Below are 22,418 nucleotides of genomic sequence, written 5' to 3' on the forward strand. Positions count from 1 at the left end.
TCTATCTTAACATTGTAGACTAGGTGTCAACATTGGTTTTATACTTTTTTGTTTTACCTTCATTTCCATTTATGTCTATTACTACATTTATTTTTTTACATTTTTACCGAATGTCTGGCGCAGATAGCCTCGCTGCTTTGTGCCATAAAACACTAAATCAATCAAGCTTTACTAAGACAAATACTCATTACAGAGGACAAGTATTATTCTCTCTCCCACACAAGGTAAGAAATACTTTTCTTCATTAAAATATTCATTATGTGGTTTTAGTAGTTTTTAAGTGTTATATTAATTTTGAAAATGTTATTGTTACAGAGTTTTAAACATTGTATTGTTTGAGTAGATATTGGCTCATAACATGGATGATATAAATGTATATGTTAACTTGAAAAAAAGGGTTTTCTTCACGTTGTAGTTTTCATTGTTGTTATTAAATTAATATATTTTTTGCCACAAAATTAGTAACCATTTTTACACGTTTCTGTCTCGTCAGTCGACAGAAACACCTCAAGATGGCTACTGAAATTATTACAGAGAATTTGTACATAAAATTATAAATAAATTGAAATTATCTATATTTATTACTGCTATGTTTTCATGTATATTATTATATTCCAAAACACTTTTTCGTATGCTTTACTGTGTCTAAGTGTATTGTTGTATTCGAAAGTTCTAACGTTCGTTTTTTTATACGACACGTTTCTAATATCATAAACAAAATAAACTAATATATTTAATGTCAAATTTGTAAAATGTTATGTTTTCTATAAGCTTTGAGTCAATACATATTTATAAAAATTATATACAATAAATTTTTTTTGCAGTAAGTGGTAGTATATACTTAGTATATGATTTTTGATTTAATATGAACATATAGGGCATGAAATTAAAAAGTATATCATAAATAATGCATATATTAAATATTTGTTTGAACAACGTGGAACTACTTTATTTTTAGGGCACGTAGTAAAACTTCATAAAATGGTTATTTTACAAAAATAATTTAAGTTGAATAATTTTAAATAATATGTTCATGTGTCTTTGTAAACATAGTACAAATCCTTAACTAACAGTCCTAGCTTCTAGGTAGAACCACATTGGTTCTTCCCGAAATCGTGATAAACTTGCCAACACTGAGCCAGTTACCCGCCAGGTCTCAGGTCATAAAGGTGTCGCAATGGACTGCCTATTTTCGCTCAGTTATTTCAGTTTTCTCCGCAAGGAGCAATCCAGCCGTTAAGATAGCTTCTAGGAATTTTCTGGTTTTGTACGAATACATTTTCATATGCCAAATAACATTTTTTTTAAACACCCTTTGTAAAAATATATTGCAGGTCATGTCATCGTACACAGCCTATTATGCCAGGTAGCGATTTTCTTCTCCTAGGTACGAAACGGCTTTTAAGCATCAATTTAAGAAAACAGCAACTTCCAATAATTTATGCGGGTGAAATGTATAAATTGTTCTGTTGGACACCAGTATCTTTAAAAGGTGTGCATGAACTACAAGTTTAATCCTTAAACACGACATACTATCCTTCATCTTAGTAATACCACTTATCCTCTCCTAGATAGATTTTTAAGATTTTCATCTGCTGCCCCTGATGTTTGGCACCTTTTTTTAGATTAAAGCTCCGTTCCTATAGTAAACACGAAGGTGCAACACTAGACTTCCTTGATCGTCCACCATCTATTAGCTCTTTCAAGTGTTATGCAAAGTTTAAAAATTGAATCTCCCATTTTTTGGTCTTTAGTCTTCTACAATGTCGCCCACATTTAAGAATGAATGAAGTTAGTGTTAGAGAGATAGAACGGACCAGATGCCAAAGCCATTCTGTGGCCCTGTAAGTGCTCTTACTCGTCCCAAGTTAATAAGGAAAGTAAAATTTGTCACGACTATTTCTGTTGGCTGGGGTCACAAAAAACGATTTGAATAGGGTATTTGATCTGATGTTTCTTGGAGAACGAATGTTGGCAAATGAACCATTATTTCTCACCTACAAACCTAATAAAGAGACAGTAAATAAATCGTCTAAGATGAAAAGATTTATCTATCTGCATCTACACGTTACAAGAATCTGATACCACGGTGCTTGGAAAATGTGGAACGTTATTTGTAAGAACATAAAATTTAATTCCAACTCTTAAAGTACAGCAAGGGGGGAAGGTGCATCTGGCGTACGGACATGGTCGGTGTGATTTCTGTCGAATTAAATATTGGTTTTCGAGCTGACCAGCGTCCAGCCTAAGTTGTTTATTTACTTATCACCTTCTGTCCTTCCTTGCAGTTGTAAGTTATGTGATTGTTATTATACTGATTCATGCCCATTGTTGCTGGACTGTTTATGTACAAAGCCCAGTCTTTTTGTTGTTATGATATAAAGAATCTTTCTATACACATTTTAAAAGGATATTTATCTGTGAGTTATAGTTATCAGATAGCAACGAAGTAATTCAATGGCCGTCCAGGTACAGTTTCCCTCCTGTTTAGTTGACAAGAAGCTGGTGACGAGGTTGGTTGTGATCTTTGTGTAACATATCGGACGAATGGAGACTGTTTCCTTCCTTGCACCAATAGGTCAGTTTGATTTCCTTCAGGACTGTAGATATCGTGCTCAAATAAAGCTATCTTTCATTTTGAAATGACGTTCTCTGCCTTTTCTATTTAATGTTTGTAATAACATTTATTGACAAGCAAGTTTATTCTGCTGCTATTCACAAATAACATTAAACATTGTTTTCTTTTTAATACTTATTGATGTATAATAAATAAAACACCACGTTTTAGGTCAACAAAGTGAATTAACAACTCAACTGACATACAAAAAGGTTACCCTAAAATTCATATTAGTTTTAAATTTAATATACAATTATTATTGAATAAATATAGAAAAGGTGGATTTATACATGTAAATAATATATGCATATATAAATCCCACCTTTAACTAACTTGACTGATAAAAACAAGTCTTAGTAACTCCTATTGTATTCCGTTAACTATCAAGTAAAAACAATATTAGAGAAAAAGGTAAAAGCATACCATCACTTGTTATTTATATAAAAAAAATAATATATGCTGAGGGCATTGGATTATAAAACAGTTTAATTCACAGTTCAAAATACAGTTAAAATACTTTTTTCTCATTATGACCATTATATAAGCTAAATAAGTTTTAAAAAACCCATGTGTGGGTTTTGATAGTTTTGTCACCAAACTGTAAAACACTAACAAATTACAAAACACAAAAAACTACGATGAACAAATTTAGCTCTACAGTGGAATTCTATTGACCAACATAACTCTTGAAGGAAGAGTTTAAAAAGTGGTCATCTTTAGGCACTTGAAATACAATCTATTTAATTAATAAACATTATTCTTTTCAATTCCATTGTTTAAAAAATGGTAGAACAATATTAAACAGGTGTCAATGCACTGATAAAGATTTCTATCTAGGAAAACATCCAATTTTTCTCATATACAAAGGTGTCCATAGTGTCACTTAAATGAATTAGTTCAAGGTGTTAATATTAGAATAATGGAATGTGTGGGTATGGAAAGAAGAAAAAATAACTCATTTCTCTAAGACATTCTCAAACTTATAAGTGAGAAAGCTTTTAACATCAATGACAGTGTATCAAAAAAGTAAACCTATAAAAGTGGAACATTGCTAATGCTTGTACTCAAGCTGTGGGGCTAGAACTTGGAACTTATGATTTAATACCAGTCTTAAGAAAACCTAAACAGAAAGGCAAAATTCTTAAAATTAAAAGTAACATTACTATTTTAAAATTATTTTATTTTAGTACATTACCTTTCACAAAACATTGAATGCATGTGTGTTATCCTAAACAAATATCATTAAAATCTGGTAGATGTGTATCTAAGAGATTTCATTGTACACCAATTTTACCAATTATTCTCTTTTAATTAACTGCTAATTTCAGTGAGGTCATGAGTATCTTTAGAGTATGAGAAAACAAAACACAATTAATAATTTGCTAGTATCTCACAATCTGTCAAGTTCTCTTTAAAATTAATAATAATGAATAGGTCTTTAATAGTGTTGATATGATGCTGCAATGTTCTCTTACTTTTGGTAAATATTAGCCACTTGTTTTGTCTGAAATAGGTAATAACAAAACGTGAAGTTTGGATATTAAAACCTTTTTTGAAAAACACCACCTAACAACCAAAATAAAACTAAAACCACAACTATAAGCTCATGAAATAACAGCTCCATTAGGAACAACCAGAGTAACATACAAAATAGGATAACCATTTAAATTGGATTATCTTTATTGCTTCAGAACATATTTAATGTTAATGATTATAGACATATTGTTAAAATGATGTGAACATTTTATGACATCAATCAATTTCATCATTCCTCAAGATCAGATAAATACAACTTTTTATTTAAAAAATTAAATAAATTTGTATATCACAGGGAATTGGAACAAATATATTTATAAAATATTCAACAAGAATACAATTCAAGAAATTGTATATAATCTTTTGTTATTCAAAAATGAAATCAATTTGAATCTTCTTTAAACTAAAGTAACAATTTAAAGTTTCAATACTTAATAAAATTCACTTTAAAGTATATAAATCATGCAGTCTCGTGTCAATAAAATTCAACATTGAAAAACAGACATTAGTTTTGTAGTTTTTTTTTCACATTGATACAAGTGAGACAAAAGGCTTACATCAGACAAATGTAAGCTACTTTTTCTCTCTCTTACACAATTTCCTCCACCGTTCTCGTAACTCACTGGCTGTTCTCTGGTGGTTGAACTTGTAGGATGAAAGAATGACTTTCCAGTTATGACCAAACTTGTAAACTCCATGTTTTAACCTTCTTTCCTCACAAATGGACAATGGTAAGCTTTCCTTTTTCAAAGGATGACCTACTTCTGAGTTATTTCCTACTTCATATTTTATTTCTTGGTTAAACATGGACTGTTTCTTCTATAGAGTAAAAACAAAATACAAATTCTATAAGGTGTAAAATGAACGTGGAAAAGTTGTGATAAAAAATTACAAACTTAAATTTTCTAGTGCTCTATGTTGTATAAAAACTAGGTGGTTTCTATTTATTCATAATACACGTAAGGTCATGAAGAGCAACAACCTTTTTGACTTAACCTTGTAAATTAAAACTTAGAAAAGTCTGTTCCATTAACTGAAAATGTTTTTGAATAAAAACATATTTTCATGCAAAACATACTTAAAGTTCAGTGTAATTTAGGAGAAAATGCTAAAATTTACTGTCTGTAATTCAACAAAAAAAATAACATTGAGTAACAGGTTTTACTAGCAATATTTGTTACATGTAGAAATAAAACACAGCCTTGTTACTAAAGGCAAAAGAAATATAAATTAAAAGTACATAAGCATATGGTTAATACCTATTTTAAAAACAGAGTACCAAATAATTCAGTCTTATATTTATAATAGTTAATTCAAGAATGCTAACACAGAGTCTTTATATAACCAATTACTAGTAATACTTTCATTTCTGTTTTATATAAGAGATAATGAACGAACGAGGTAAGAGCTCAGAAATCCAAGAACACCTAGTTAATATTATCCTCAGTTTATAGTTTTCACAGAATTTCTTATTGGACACAATTCAACAACAGATATGAATGAAAATTACTAAAAATGCCTTTATCATAATACATAGCTAAAAACTTCCCAGAATTTGAAATATAAAGCTTAGTTTCTTCACCACACTACTTTTAAATACCATGTAGATTTTTGATTTTCAAATATCCCACTGAAATATTGTTTCTACAAACTGTTAACTGCTGTTTTCTTGTTTACGTAACCTCTCTGTTTTCTCTCTGTGACAAAACTATACATACTTCTGGTTTATGTTCCTCTCTTACGGTCAACTCCATTCAGATAGAAATGTTTTAACGATACACAACCATACGTTAAGTATTTGCTAATAAAGATATCCTCAGATAATAACTATTGTGCTACTTATCCCCATAATTATCTCGTGAAATGAAACAACTTAAATTGGCAATAGTAAATACAATTTAAAAACTAAATAAAATAAACAAGTCACCCAAACCTTCATTCTTCTGTATTTGTCATAGAGATCTACTGGTCTACGAGATGGGTGGAAATCATAAGTCCCCAAAATACATTTCCAGTTTCTGTTTAGCTTAACAGCACCCTCTTCAATGAACTTTTCCTCCTCTTCAGAAAATGGAACACGGGCCCTTCTCGAACGTTTTAAGGGAGGTAAAGCTTGAGAACTCTGAAATATAAAAGTAATACAGTTGACATTTAAGGATATGTTATAACTGATAACACGTTTTAAAAAACATTAAATCATTTCACAAGTGTCTTACTCTGAAAAGAAGATTTACTTTGTAAAAACTGTTCAGACTGCATCTAATCATAATCTCATTTATCTAACACAAAATACAACAGAATGTCATAAAAAAGGTTGGGGGGAGTTATGATAACAATAAGAAAAAAACTATATAAGACATGATCAATAATATTTTTTTCATAATTCCAAGCCAATTCTGTTCCAATAACTAACTCTATATGCAGAACAAAATGTTTTCCTTTAGATATTTCTTGTAGTTTGTGAACAAACAATTATGATTGTGTTATACAGTTCAAGAATGACCAATAAAAAATAACTGATACTTGCAGTAAGTTCAATCTTTGTTTACACATATTATAAAAAAAACTGAAATGGTATTTAGATAAACCATTTTAAATTACTGTCTAACATATATTAAATGTTAATTTACATAAAACATCTGAAATGAGTTAAATGTAGAAAACTGTTGATTCTTCTCTTAAATTCGAACTGACAAGAAATTTCCAAGTACAAGTTCCCAAACCAAATAACAAAACACATTTTGGGCATTTAAAGTCGCAAGCTGTTATATTGGAATTTATCCCTGGCAAGCTATCAGTATTCTACTGAATTAAACATAGAATAAGTTGTTAAAATTATGTTTACAAGTTTTAAATAGTAATTACTACAAGAAGCAAGACAAACTACAAAAACAATAGTGTTTTATTATCGGTGCAGTCTAATTCTGAATAGTTTTTATGAGCATCAGAATATATCTGTAGTTAAGCAAGCATATTACCACATCATGGAATGTGCAAGTCTGGACATACCTCAGAACTGGAGAATGAGTCCATTTCACTCTCTGTAAAGCTGTACAAGTCTCTTTTCCTTGTATTTTCCTTATTGAACTGAGATGTTTTACCACCGGTCAATTGTGCAGGTACTTTCTTGTGGATGAATCTGTTCCTACATCTTTGCTTAACATATTTTCTCTCCACTTTCCTCAGTTCACGGTGAAAATTGCAAGTGAAAGGAAAATTTTCCAGGACTGACACATAATTCCTACTTGTTAAGAGAGAGGACTCGGCAGCTGCTGGCTCAACGCATCCTAAAAAATTTAATCTTAAAATGAAATTAGCAGATCTGCACAATTACAGTTCCTTGCACTGATGTTCAACTGAACAAATATGTCCTATAGCATAAGAACCCACATGCCACAGAGAAAATTCTACATGTGCAGGATTTAGTTCAGATTTGTTTATATAGTACCACATCTGCAGAACAAAATCCATACAAGCAACTTTCCTAACAATGTTTACCATTTCTTGTTCAAGGTATACATGTGAACTTTATTGGAGAGATGCAGAGAAAATGATAGCACATTCTTGAAATGTTTAATGAGCAAAACAACAACATTAAATGTTTAGAAAATCAAAACGCTGTATTAACTAAATTTTTTCTTCAATATTTAATTTTTGTAATGACTTTATCAGCGTTTTATTGATAACAATTCAAAGCAATGGTATATTTCACTCATGTTTGTCCTTAAGCTTTTGTTTGTTGTGAATATTTAAATTTTATACACTGCATTACAGCACATTGCTTAAGCTGATTTCTAGTGCTCAAAAATATCTGTTATTCCACAGTTTAACATGAGGTTAAATTATGAGATCTAAACAGCACTTATAACGTTACCATTATGAAACATACACCTGAGAAGAAGAGTCATACCCAACTAGTTAAATCATTTCCTTTTTACCAGCTGGATAGAACCATTGCTGGGTCCAATGATACCCAATCATTTTATATGCTACCACAAATGCAAGTGACTAGAAAACTGCCCATGTAACTTTAATTCTGTCTTTTAAAAATGCTATATTGATGATATTTCAACAATTGATAAATTTTCAAATTCCTTAATCTCCATGATCCCAAGGCTAAGTTCACATCTGGATCTGACACTCATATCTCTGGATATTGCACTCAGGATTTTCCACTTTTTTTCCATATTTTGTGACAGAATGTAATGACTTTAGCCTCTGAAGCCACGTGGCACTGAGCTAAGCCACAGATGATACTAATGTTTGGAAGCCAAGGCACCACAGAGTTATATCTGAGAAAGCATTATAAGCAATAGCATTATAGTGAGGTAGTACCATGAATAGGAAATAAATATTTGTAGGTCCAGGTATAAAAAGAATATAAATAAATAAATATTTGTAGGCCCAGGTATAAAAAGAATATAAATAAATAAATATTTGTAGGTCCAGGTATAAAAAGAATATAAATAAATAAATATTTGTAGGCCCAGGTATAAAAAGAATATAAATAAATAAATATTTGTAGGTCCAGGTATAAAAAGAATATAAATAAATAAATATTTGTAGGTCCAGGTATAAAAAGAATATAAATAAATAAATATTTGTAGGCCCAGGTATAAAAAAAATATAAATAAATAAATATTTGTAGGTCCAGGTATAAAAAGAATATAAATAAATAAATATTTGTAGGTCCAGGTATAAAAAGAATATAAATAAATAAATATTTGTAGGTCCAGGTATAAAAAAATATAAATAAAATACTTTAGCTTGTGCTCGTTTGTTTTAGAACAAAGACACATTGGGTTATCTGCTGTGTCCACCTCAGGGAACCAAACCCCAGGCTTTAGTGTTATAATTCTATAGACTTACAGCCATCCCACCAGAGGACTCTTGGCCTGTGTATACACTTGTATCAGTTGTAAGCAACATTTCATGTTTTTACCGAGATATTTTTTTATACATAATACAACACTTTAACAGAAATGTTGCATATTACAGGATACAGACATTACACAATGGCACTCCTCTTCATATTGAGAATTACTGTATTTTATTGGTGGGAAACAATTACACTATCACTAATAAGTAACAGTGTAAACTAAGATCTTATAATTATAAAAATCATTAGAAAACATCTTTTTCCAATAGTAATTAATAAACAATAAATAATTTATCTTTGAAAACTGGTGAATATAACAGTATTTTCCAAAAGAAAGGTTGATCTACCTACAATGCATATACAACTGTAATAAGTCTCGAGCAATTAGAAACAATGAACACTTTACAGTCATAAAAACTTTAGTCAAAAAGCATTAAAACTAAATGATTAGCTCATTGACTAAAACATGATCTATTGTGTGTAAAATAAACTATTAGTTTAGGTGTTACATCACTACACCTTGTCTGTGTCCCAAAGACACAACAGGAAAACGTCTCTAACTCAAGATGTCATTATAATAAAATGTCAGAAGTGCACTTCTTTTTACAAATATGCTTTGTCAAATATTTATATATGTACATATACTGTAAAAGCTGGATGTACTTATTTGTCATGTGTCCACTATTTTAAGTACACACAAGTGAGAGTTAAACCTTGGCTTTTCTGGTAGCTGAGCATGTGCAGAAGAGTTTATGATGTAAGGGCATTCATTAACAAGGCACACTGTAAGACAGTTGTTTCTACTACATCTATGACTTGCACAGCCTGACACAAGTTATAACATGTCACTTACAAGTCTGTTGTCTTATTAATGGGATGGGTACACACTAATATGCTATCAATTCTTTTTGTTTTGTTTTGGTGCTGTAGCCAACAGTATATTGAAACTGATCAAATTGTAGTTTCTAATATAAATACAAATAATATTTAGGTATATAGAAATTAATACTATGTTAAATGTCCTTAAGTGTCAAGACCTTAAAATGCCAACATAACATTTCAGGCTTTTCAAATATTTCCAAGTTCCATACAAACATAATTCAATAAGGTTTTCTTCACATTACCAAATCAAAAACCTCTACCCACTGCACTCAAAAAAAATCAGTAGTCACTATACTGTCAGTAGGCTGTATAATAACACTGTCTGCACCAAGACAGGAACTTGTATGGATAATCAAAAGAATCAGCAATGAACTCAAATGTAATTATTGATTTTGTTGAAACTATTTATAGAATTACATAATACAACTTATTCTCTGTCACTACAGTTTTGATACCCATAAAATGTATTGAATCTACAAAAGAAATTTGACACTTAGACTCCAGTAGAGAGTAACAAAACATTAACAGCCCAATCAAGAAAACAAACTACATTGATTTAAAGTCTGGAAAGACACAAAATCACAGGTAGAAGATAATACTCATTACTAAGCACCTATGAATATAAAGTTTATATTTTGTTCTCATATTTACTTTAAAATTTAATATTTATTATAATTGAACTTTGGAAACAAACCTGGACATTTGTTTACTTTAAATATTACTTCTTCTTTCCCAGTATTGATTCTTCTTTTAGGAATATTCTTCAAGTTATCAGAAAATGAGTGCTTTTTAAACCAATTTAACACCCAACTACAAGAAGCCACTGATGAAAGACTTGTATTAGAACTCCTTGACTTTCTTTCATGTTGTGCTTCAGTGTCATACTGTTTGCTTACTAAACCTAAAGTCTTTTTGTCAAGAAACAGAGGTGCCCTACTTGAAGACAGAGGTCGCTTTTTCACAGAATTATTACACACGTGCTGCTGGTCAACTTGTTTCAATAGACCAAAGTCACACTCAGACAGTACATCACTGAATATCGAAGATGTATCGTCTCTAACTGGAGAAGTCTTACATTGGGGTACTTTGGGAACTTTAAAAATACCTTCATTTAGATCTTTCTTATTGCATTCATGTCGTACAGTTCTGCTCTTAGATGTCATTTTGTTACCAGAAGGTGAAACGTGTTTTTCTACAGCACTTTTTATTTTAGACTGTGAATGTAGCAAATGTGAGATTTCTGAAACAACAGCATATGAATTATTTACATTGGAATGGTTATTTGTAGAAGAAGGTGAAAAAACATCTTGCTGTAAAGCAGAAACCTGTCCCTCATCATGTTGACCATCTTTACTTTTTAAACCACTAGTGTTTTTACAATGTCTACCTGTTTCTCGGATAGAAGTTTTTAGAACTGAAGACGGTTTATGTGACTTAAATATCTTTCTTTTTACCTCAAGCGAATGATTCTGACTAACTGGGCTTTTGACTGCAATAGCTTCTTGAGGTAATTTCTGAACTTGGGTTTGATTTGATGAATACTTTTGAATTTCTCTACTCTGAGATACTAAAGATGGCTGTTCTAATCTTGGGCCAATAGGGCTTAAGCAAGAACAAAACAGTGAACAGTTACAAGTTAAGGAATTTTGTGAATGAACTAGTGTTTTCTTCACTTTATCTTGCCCAATTTTACATTGAAGCTTCACAAGATCCATTCTCACACTGTTATCTAATGAAACATGTTTGCCGGTTTCAGAATTTGCTGTTAAGAACTGATATATATCTATATTCTTTGGAGTAAACCACTTTTGGTTTTCCTTGCTACCTTGATGTCTCCACGTATCCAAACTTCCATTGTTTTGGACTAGTATTTCACCTGCCTGCTTATCCAAGTTATCATATTCTTGTTTATTTTGCTGTTCCACAGTTTTCAGCTTTTCACTGTCTCCCTTAATGGGCTGACTTACGGAATTCTCCTTTACAGTTTTCTGCACTACAGCTTCCAGCCTATCACGTCCACTTTCAAGATTGCAACTTAATCTTTCTAAACTATTACGTCTTTGTTTATCCCGCTGATTGTCAATGTACGCATTTCCAACACGCTGCCTATTCTGCTCTTTGTAATTTCCCAGACTTTCTTGGTTCTGTTTATAATGTTGACATGCAGTTTCCATGCTACCACTTCTATTCTTAACCTGTTGACCAACATAATTCAAGCTCCCATATGTTTCACCGTTCCACTGATTCACAGTAAGTAAGCCTTTCTGTTTTCCTTTGTGGCAACAAAAACAGTTACATGCTTCCAAAGGGATGCTGCCTTTCTCTTCTGGAAGTTTCTTTGCCTTACTTACTGCTTCTGTTATCTGTTTTTCTTTACTATTGTTTTTTGTTTCTTCAAGCCATTTACTTTGATAGCAACATTTACATCCACTATCATCACTCATATTATTTTGCTCTTGAAATTTACAAGAATGAAAACATTTTTCTTTAATAGGTAAATTTTGAATTACACGGATATTTTTAAATTCTTCCAATTCTTTTTGATGTCGAGTAGAAGTAACTTTGCAATCATTATTAAAAATCAATTTTTCAGGACACATTTCACACCCTGAATTCAGTGATTGGATAGATTGACTCAAACTGGTAGGAATATCACGTACATGGTTTTCTCCAGATTGATATATACATTGTTTATCACTACTCTGGTTAATCTCTTGTTGGAATGTTTCTTCATTAACAAACTTACACTTAACATTCTGTTCACTTAGATTATTTTTTTCACAGTGTTTATTTCCTCTTCCATTTATATCTTTTAAATAGCTAGACTTACAAAACTCCTTGTCATTACCTTGTGGTATTCTATGTTCTCCAACTGCCTCAACTGGTAAGTGAAATTTACTTTCTAAATGACAACAAGAATTCTGTGATACTGAAAAGCAGTTTTTGCTCTTAACATTGTTTTCTTGCTGCCTAAGTCCATAGTGCTGATTAAGTCTATTATCAGATTGTAACAAAGGTTGAAGATGAAAAGGTTCTGTTACTTTGTCGTGTGTTAACAAATCTTCAGGTGCAAAACAACTAGTTTTATTCTCAGAATTTGTCTGAAACGTTTTTCCGAGGGTATTTTCAATTTTTCTGCTCTGATCATTCTTTGGGTCAGTACTGAATGAAAGCACTGTTTCACGAAGATATTTTCTCAGCAAATTTTCTTTCTTAAGAGTTTCAAAATCCTCCTATGTAGGAATGAAAAAATGAGTTGTGATTTATCTCAGTAAACCTTATAGAAAAAGAGTACAAATAACTAAGATAAATAGAAGTCCTCAGTGAAATAACCACTTTCCGAGTAAACAGAAAACCTGAATTTACCCACTACCATGGAACTTTATTTTTGGTTTATATATAACAAAAAAGTAACCACCTAGCTCAATAAACTCATTTTAAATTATGAAATTCAATCTTGTACCATCATCTTATCATACGAATTAGAAATAATAGTTTGTTTTTTCTGTTACAATATATACATGCAATTACTTTACATAAAAGTAATTTTGTAAGTGACAAAACAGTAATCACTGTACTCAAGATACTGTCCAGTGTTATTTAATAACACATTTTGTTAAACATTTAAAAAAAAAGCGTGGCTAGCCACCCCACTTAAATCCACCACTGCTGTCTGATACATATGTGGATCTACACTTTGTCTATAGTGTGAATCAAAACCCAGATTCTAGTGTTATATTACTAATCTTTAAATCCACCACTGCTGTCTGATACATATGTGGATCTACACTTTGTCTATAGTGTGAATCAAAACCCAGATTCTAGTGTTATATTACTAATCTTTAAATCCACCACTGCTGTCTGATACATATGTGGATCTACACTTTGTCTATAGTGTGAATCAAAACCCAGATTCTAGTGTTATATTACTAATCTTTAAATCCACCACTGCTGTCTGATACATATGTGCATCTACACTTTGTCTATAGTGTGAATCAAAACCCAGATTCTAGTGTTATATTACTAATCTTTAAATCCACCACTGCTGTCTGATACATATGTGCATCTACACTTTGTCTATAGTGTGAATCAAAACCCAGATTCTAGTGTTATATTACTAATCTTTAAATCCACCACTGCTGTCTGATACATATGTGCATCTACACTTTGTCTATAGTGTGAATCAAAACCCAGATTCTAGTTATATTACTAATCTTTAAATCCACCACTGCTGTCTGATACATATGTGCATCTACACTTTGTCTATAGTGTGAATCAAAACCCAGATTCTAGTGTTATATTACTAATCTTTAAATCCACCACTGCTGTCTGATACATATGTGCATCTACACTTTGTCTATAGTGTGAATCAAAACCCAGATTCTAGTGTTATATTACTAATCTTTAAATCCACCACTGCTGTCTGATACATATGTGCATCTACACTTTGTCTATAGTGTGAATCAAAACCCAGATTCTAGTGTTATATTACTAATCTTTAAATCCACCACTGCTGTCTGATACATATGTGCATCTACACTTTGTCTATAGTGTGAATCAAAACCCAGATTCTAGTGTTATATTACTAATCTTTAAATCCACCACTGCTGTCTGATACATATGTGCATCTACACTTTGTCTATAGTGTGAATCAAAACCCAGATTCTAGTGGTATATTACTAATCTTTAAATCCACCACTGCTGTCTGATACATATGTGCATCTACACTTTGTCTATAGTGTGAATCAAAACCCAGATTCTAGTGTTATATTACTAATCTTTAAATCCACCACTGCTGTCTGATACATATGTGCATCTACACTTTGTCTATAGTGTGAATCAAAACCCAGATTCTAGTGTTATATTACTAATCTTTAAATCCACCACTGCTGTCTGATACATATGTGCATCTACACTTTGTCTATAGTGTGAATCAAAACCCAGATTCTAGTGTTATATTACTAATCTTTAAATCCACCACTGCTGTCTGATACATATGTGCATCTACACTTTGTCTATAGTGTGAATCAAAACCCAGATTCTAGTGTTATATTACTAATCTTTAAATCCACCACTGCTGTCTGATACATATGTGCATCTACACTTTGTCTATAGTGTGAATCAAAACCCAGATTCTAGTGTTATATTACTAATCTTTAAATCCACCACTGCTGTCTGATACATATGTGCATCTACACTTTGTCTATAGTGTGAATCAAAACCCAGATTCTAGTGTTATATTACTAATCTTTAAATCCACCACTGCTGTCTGATACATATGTGCATCTACACTTTGTCTATAGTGTGAATCAAAACCCAGATTCTAGTGTTATATTACTAATCTTTAAATCCACCACTGCTGTCTGATACATATGTGCATCTACACTTTGTCTATAGTGTGAATCAAAACCCAGATTCTAGTGTTATATTACTAATCTTTAAATCCACCACTGCTGTCTGATACATATGTGCATCTACACTTTGTCTATAGTGTGAATCAAAACCCAGATTCTAGTGGTATATTACTAATCTTTAAATCCACCACTGCTGTCTGATACATATGTGCATCTACACTTTGTCTATAGTGTGAATCAAAACCCAGATTCTAGTGTTATATTACTAATCTTTAAATCCACCACTGCTGTCTGATACATATGTGCATCTACACTTTGTCTATAGTGTGAATCAAAACCCAGATTCTAGTGTTATATTACTAATCTTTAAATCCACCACTGCTGTCTGATACATATGTGCATCTACACTTTGTCTATAGTGTGAATCAAAACCCAGATTCTAGTGTTATATTACTAATCTTTAAATCCACCACTGCTGTCTGATACATATGTGCATCTACACTTTGTCTATAGTGTGAATCAAAACCCAGATTCTAGTGTTATATTACTAATCTTTAAATCCACCACTGCTGTCTGATACATATGTGCATCTACACTTTGTCTATAGTGTGAATCAAAACCCAGATTCTAGTGTTATATTACTAATCTTTAAATCCACCACTGCTGTCTGATACATATGTGCATCTACACTTTGTCTATAGTGTGAATCAAAACCCAGATTCTAGTGTTATATTACTAATCTTTAAATCCACCACTGCTGTCTGATACATATGTGCATCTACACTTTGTCTATAGTGTGAATCAAAACCCAGATTCTAGTGTTATATTACTAATCTTTAAATCCACCACTGCTGTCTGATACATATGTGCATCTACACTTTGTCTATAGTGTGAATCAAAACCCAGATTCTAGTGTTATATTACTAATCTTTAAATCCACCACTGCTGTCTGATACATATGTGCATCTACACTTTGTCTATAGTGTGAATCAAAACCCAGATTCTAGTGTTATATTACTAATCTTTAAATCCACCACTGCTGTCTGATACATATGTGCATCTACACTTTGTCTATAGTGTGAATCAAAACCCAGATTCTAGTGTTATATTACTAATCTTTAAATCCACCACTGCTGTCTGATACATATGTGCATCTACACTTTGTCTATAGTGTGAATCAAAACCCAGATTCTAGTGTTATATTACTAATCTTTAAATCCACCACTGCTGTCTGATACATATGTGCATCTACACTTTGTCTATAGTGTGAATCAAAACCCAGATTCTAGTGGTATATTACTAATCTTTAAATCCACCACTGCTGTCTGATACATATGTGCATCTACACTTTGTCTATAGTGTGAATCAAAACCCAGATTCTAGTGTTATATTACTAATCTTTAAATCCACCACTGCTGTCTGATACATATGTGCATCTACACTTTGTCTATAGTGTGAATCAAAACCCAGATTCTAGTGTTATATTACTAATCTTTAAATCCACCACTGCTGTCTGATACATATGTGCATCTACACTTTGTCTATAGTGTGAATCAAAACCCAGATTCTAGTGTTATATTACTAATCTTTAAATCCACCACTGCTGTCTGATACATATGTGCATCTACACTTTGTCTATAGTGTGAATCAAAACCCAGATTCTAGTGTTATATTACTAATCTTTAAATCCACCACTGCTGTCTGATACATATGTGCATCTACACTTTGTCTATAGTGTGAATCAAAACCCAGATTCTAGTGTTATATTACTAATCTTTAAATCCACCACTGCTGTCTGATACATATGTGCATCTACACTTTGTCTATAGTGTGAATCAAAACCCAGATTCTAGTGTTATATTACTAATCTTTAAATCCACCACTGCTGTCTGATACATATGTGCATCTACACTTTGTCTATAGTGTGAATCAAAACCCAGATTCTAGTGTTATATTACTAATCTTTAAATCCACCACTGCTGTCTGATACATATGTGCATCTACACTTTGTCTATAGTGTGAATCAAAACCCAGATTCTAGTGTTATATTACTAATCTTTAAATCCACCACTGCTGTCTGATACATATGTGCATCTACACTTTGTCTATAGTGTGAATCAAAACCCAGATTCTAGTGTTATATTACTAATCTTTAAATCCACCACTGCTGTCTGATACATATGTGCATCTACACTTTGTCTATAGTGTGAATCAAAACCCAGATTCTAGTGTTATATTACTAATCTTTAAATCCACCACTGCTGTCTGATACATATGTGCATCTACACTTTGTCTATAGTGTGAATCAAAACCCAGATTCTAGTGTTATATTACTAATCTTTAAATCCACCACTGCTGTCTGATACATATGTGCATCTACACTTTGTCTATAGTGTGAATCAAAACCCAGATTCTAGTGTTATATTACTAATCTTTAAATCCACCACTGCTGTCTGATACATATGTGCATCTACACTTTGTCTATAGTGTGAATCAAAACCCAGATTCTAGTGTTATATTACTAATCTTTAAATCCACCACTGCTGTCTGATACATATGTGCATCTACACTTTGTCTATAGTGTGAATCAAAACCCAGATTCTAGTGTTATATTACTAATCTTTAAATCCACCACTGCTGTCTGATACATATGTGCATCTACACTTTGTCTATAGTGTGAATCAAAACCCAGATTCTAGTGTTATATTACTAATCTTTAAATCCACCACTGCTGTCTGATACATATGTGCATCTACACTTTGTCTATAGTGTGAATCAAAACCCAGATTCTAGTGGTATATTACTAATCTTTAAATCCACCACTGCTGTCTGATACATATGTGCATCTACACTTTGTCTATAGTGTGAATCAAAACCCAGATTCTAGTGTTATATTACTAATCTTTAAATCCACCACTGCTGTCTGATACATATGTGCATCTACACTTTGTCTATAGTGTGAATCAAAACCCAGATTCTAGTGTTATATTACTAATCTTTAAATCCACCACTGCTGTCTGATACATATGTGCATCTACACTTTGTCTATAGTGTGAATCAAAACCCAGATTCTAGTGTTATATTACTAATCTTTAAATCCACCACTGCTGTCTGATACATATGTGCATCTACACTTTGTCTATAGTGTGAATCAAAACCCAGATTCTAGTGTTATATTACTAATCTTTAAATCCACCACTGCTGTCTGATACATATGTGCATCTACACTTTGTCTATAGTGTGAATCAAAACCCAGATTCTAGTGTTATATTACTAATCTTTAAATCCACCACTGCTGTCTGATACATATGTGCATCTACACTTTGTCTATAGTGTGAATCAAAACCCAGATTCTAGTGGTATATTACTAATCTTTAAATCCACCACTGCTGTCTGATACATATGTGCATCTACACTTTGTCTATAGTGTGAATCAAAACCCAGATTCTAGTGTTATATTACTAATCTTTAAATCCACCACTGCTGTCTGATACATATGTGCATCTACACTTTGTCTATAGTGTGAATCAAAACCCAGATTCTAGTGTTATATTACTAATCTTTAAATCCACCACTGCTGTCTGATACATATGTGCATCTACACTTTGTCTATAGTGTGAATCAAAACCCAGATTCTAGTGTTATATTACTAATCTTTAAATCCACCACTGCTGTCTGATACATATGTGCATCTACACTTTGTCTATAGTGTGAATCAAAACCCAGATTCTAGTGTTATATTACTAATCTTTAAATCCACCACTGCTGTCTGATACATATGTGCATCTACACTTTGTCTATAGTGTGAATCAAAACCCAGATTCTAGTGTTATATTACTAATCTTTAAATCCACCACTGCTGTCTGATACATATGTGCATCTACACTTTGTCTATAGTGTGAATCAAAACCCAGATTCTAGTGTTATATTACTAATCTTTAAATCCACCACTGCTGTCTGATACATATGTGCATCTACACTTTGTCTATAGTGTGAATCAAAACCCAGATTCTAGTGTTATATTACTAATCTTTAAATCCACCACTGCTGTCTGATACATATGTGCATCTACACTTTGTCTATAGTGTGAATCAAAACCCAGATTCTAGTGTTATATTACTAATCTTTAAATCCACCACTGCTGTCTGATACATATGTGCATCTACACTTTGTCTATAGTGTGAATCAAAACCCAGATTCTAGTGTTATATTACTAATCTTTAAATCCACCACTGCTGTCTGATACATATGTGCATCTACACTTTGTCTATAGTGTGAATCAAAACCCAGATTCTAGTGGTATATTACTAATCTTTAAATCCACCACTGCTGTCTGATACATATGTGCATCTACACTTTGTCTATAGTGTGAATCAAAACCCAGATTCTAGTGGTATATTACTAATCTTTAAATCCACCACTGCTGTCTGATACATATGTGCAGATTGGGCCATCTGCACTTTGTCTATAGTGTGAATCAAAACCCAAATTCTAGTGGTATATTACTAATCTTTAAGACTACCACTAATTCATTGGATGGGACCAAAAATTAAAACAAAATACATCCTGAAATTTATTATAGGTATAATAAAAGTCTTGCTATATTCCAGAAAATCTGATGTTATCTTTAACAACTGAGAATCTCATTGCAATGAAATCAGTTTTAATAATTTAATTAAAAAAATTAAACTTGTAGGGACAAAATTTAAACAATTTTTTTTGTAATAACTTGCTTTTCAGAATCTTATGAAGTTTTCCTTAGTCTTGTTTCTTGAAAGGAAGCTCTTCTGCAGATGTAACTTTGTTTCAAATTAGTTTATTATAACCATTAAATGAAAGGGAAAATACATACAGTGATCAAGCCGCAATTTGTAAAGTTGCCCACATCTAGACACATATAAATTTGGCAAGTTAACCAAAGAACAAATTCACACAATTATTAATTACACAATACATTCTAAGAAAATTATTTTACAACTAGTCCTAACAAGACTAAATGTATGACTTCATACTCTTCTGTACTATTATGAACAGTATTTTCTTTTAGTTTTAACAGTAACCAGAAGGACACAAATACAACAAGTGGACAAATGGCTTAGAGTTACAAGTGCTAAATGAATTAAATAAAACCTACCTGAACAAAGCTACTACCTCATTAAAATTGTTGTAAGAATCTTTTAAAGTACTGAAAACTTAAATAGTCTCACTTACACAAATAAGGCTTACTTGTTGTGTTGCAAGTTAACAACACTACTACATATGGCATCACAACATAACATTTACAGTTTTTGTCTCTTTGTAGTAAGTTTTCTCAAAACCAAATCAATGCATTAGATATTCGACACTTATAACTACAATACACACCATAATATTAATTATACACAGAAACTGACTCATATTTTTTGGAAATATTTACATTTCTAAAACAAAAACCGAGTTTCACAGTATGATGCCGTGTGTATTAGTGAAGGCAGATAAATGAAAGACTTCTTGAAACAGTTTTTGTACATGTATATTAACACACATACAAAAGTTTGTTAAAATTCACCAGTTTATATTAGTTTTAATTTGTTTCACATAACATTCAAAATTTCAAACAGTTTACTCTTTGACTTAGCCAGTATTCAAGTTTGGCTCCTTGATGTCAAATTAGGTTAGCCCATCTTTAAAGCCTGCTTAACATCATTTCATATATTTTATATCTGTTTTCTTCATGTAATTCAAACAGCATAATTTAATATTTTCAAACCTATGCTTACAAGCAGTTAGTTAATATAAAGGTTATTACCATTTTAAGTTTTCCTACATGGTCTCTCCTTTCATTATCATTTCTTGTAGCAATAAGCCTGTAAAGGAAGACAGAAAATAAACATTTGGTTTTAATTTAACAATACTTGTTGCCCAAAAGAAAATTTAAGTACAAAAGTCGAGTATATCCATTTGTCATAAAAACTGTTTAACTTTAAATTTCTCCAACTCAATCTGTATATGGCACCATCTTATAACACTCGGCAGTGTCAAAATTCTGATCTTTAAGATTGGGTTCAAAATACAACTAACTCTATAGGTGTTATGAAGACAGTGATTCACATTCCTAATCAGTTGTATACACCTCAAGTAAAACTCTATAGGTGGTTAAAGTAACTTTTCACATTCTTCTAGCACATGTACACTCTTGGTTACACATTAAATATCTTGCAAGAAACATAAAAATGATGAGCAGTTAAAAAGACTGTAGAAAACTTGAAAAAGATACAACCTTAACAGTAGATAACCACAATAACAGTGTCTGAAAATACACTAATGGTATTCAGTTTAATCCTGTATTTACCGACAGAGGTGAAAAACAAGTGGACTTAATACTTGTGTATGGTCCGTACGTCCCAAATCATATTACCTGGTCCGTACGTCCCAAATCATATTACCTGGTCCGTACGTCCCAAATCATATTACCTGGTCCGTACGTCCCAAATCATATTACCTGGTCCGTACGTCCCAAATCATATTACCTGGTCCGTACGTCCCAAATCATATTACCTGGTCCGTACGTCCCAAATCATATTACCATTTGCTGTTCACGGCCACTTATGGCCATAACAGTAAGCTCTCTTAGTAACAAATAATTCTACAGATAAGATAGTATAAATAATGTAATTAGCATTATATAGAAGTGCTCTATATTCATGTTATATGAATATAACCAACATTAAAGTCTTATCAAATTACTAAGACTAACACAGACACTGTTCTCAGTAATGAATATAAATTATTACACTAAAAAGCAATACAACATTACTCACCAAAATGCTACACTGTTACAGAATATAACCAACCATAATTGTTGCTACAACAATCTATATGCCTTATCAACCCAATAAAAAACAGTGTCTGGTCTATGTTAATCCAGCTTGCATTTTACAAATAAATTTGATTTCTTAAGATACTAGATATGATTATAAAATTTTTTTTAATTATAAAGTCCCTTATATCCATTTTTTGTTTTACTATAATATCTATACAGTAGTTAGACAAATGAGTGTTAGCACCACTCAAGCATTGGATACAGACAGTGAACAGTAGTATAGCTCAAGTTATTAAGTACCTGATTCTGGTAGTTACATATACTCAGAAACAGGATCTCTCTCCTGCT

The 22,418-nt window shown here is 31.8% G+C and overlaps 2 protein-coding genes across 13 annotated transcripts in view; one reads left to right on the forward strand and one right to left on the reverse strand.

Moving 5' to 3' along the window:
* Window positions 1–2,643, forward strand: part of LOC143256502 (potassium voltage-gated channel protein Shaker-like) — a 729,617-nt gene extending 726,974 nt beyond the window's left edge. For 3 of the 4 annotated variants that reach the window (XM_076513805.1, XM_076513804.1, XM_076513801.1), the window contains one exon: window positions 1,074–2,643. The gene's annotated coding sequence lies outside the window, so the exon portion shown is untranslated. The remainder of the gene's footprint in view (window positions 1–1,073) is intronic. The other variant, XM_076513802.1, reaches the window with a different exon arrangement.
* Window positions 2,644–4,394: 1,751 nt separating this feature from the next.
* Window positions 4,395–22,418, reverse strand: part of LOC143256503 (uncharacterized) — a 66,810-nt gene continuing 48,786 nt past the window's right edge. For 8 of the 9 annotated variants that reach the window (XM_076513808.1, XM_076513812.1, XM_076513811.1 and 5 more), the window contains 5 exons: window positions 21,057–21,114; window positions 10,609–13,147; window positions 7,163–7,440; window positions 6,087–6,275; window positions 4,395–4,972 (listed from right to left, as the gene is read on the reverse strand). In XM_076513808.1, the coding sequence (XP_076369923.1) occupies window positions 4,727–4,972; window positions 6,087–6,275; window positions 7,163–7,440; window positions 10,609–13,147; window positions 21,057–21,114 (3,310 nt within the window). In that variant the 3' untranslated portion in view covers window positions 4,395–4,726. Of the gene's footprint in view, window positions 4,973–6,086; window positions 6,276–7,162; window positions 7,455–10,608; window positions 13,148–21,056; window positions 21,115–22,418 lie in introns of those variants that run through there. The other variant, XM_076513813.1, reaches the window with a different exon arrangement.

Source organism: Tachypleus tridentatus, chromosome 7 (genome assembly GCF_004210375.1).
Source record: "Tachypleus tridentatus isolate NWPU-2018 chromosome 7, ASM421037v1, whole genome shotgun sequence".
In the NCBI taxonomy this organism is placed as follows: Eukaryota; Metazoa; Arthropoda; class Merostomata; order Xiphosura; family Limulidae; genus Tachypleus; species Tachypleus tridentatus.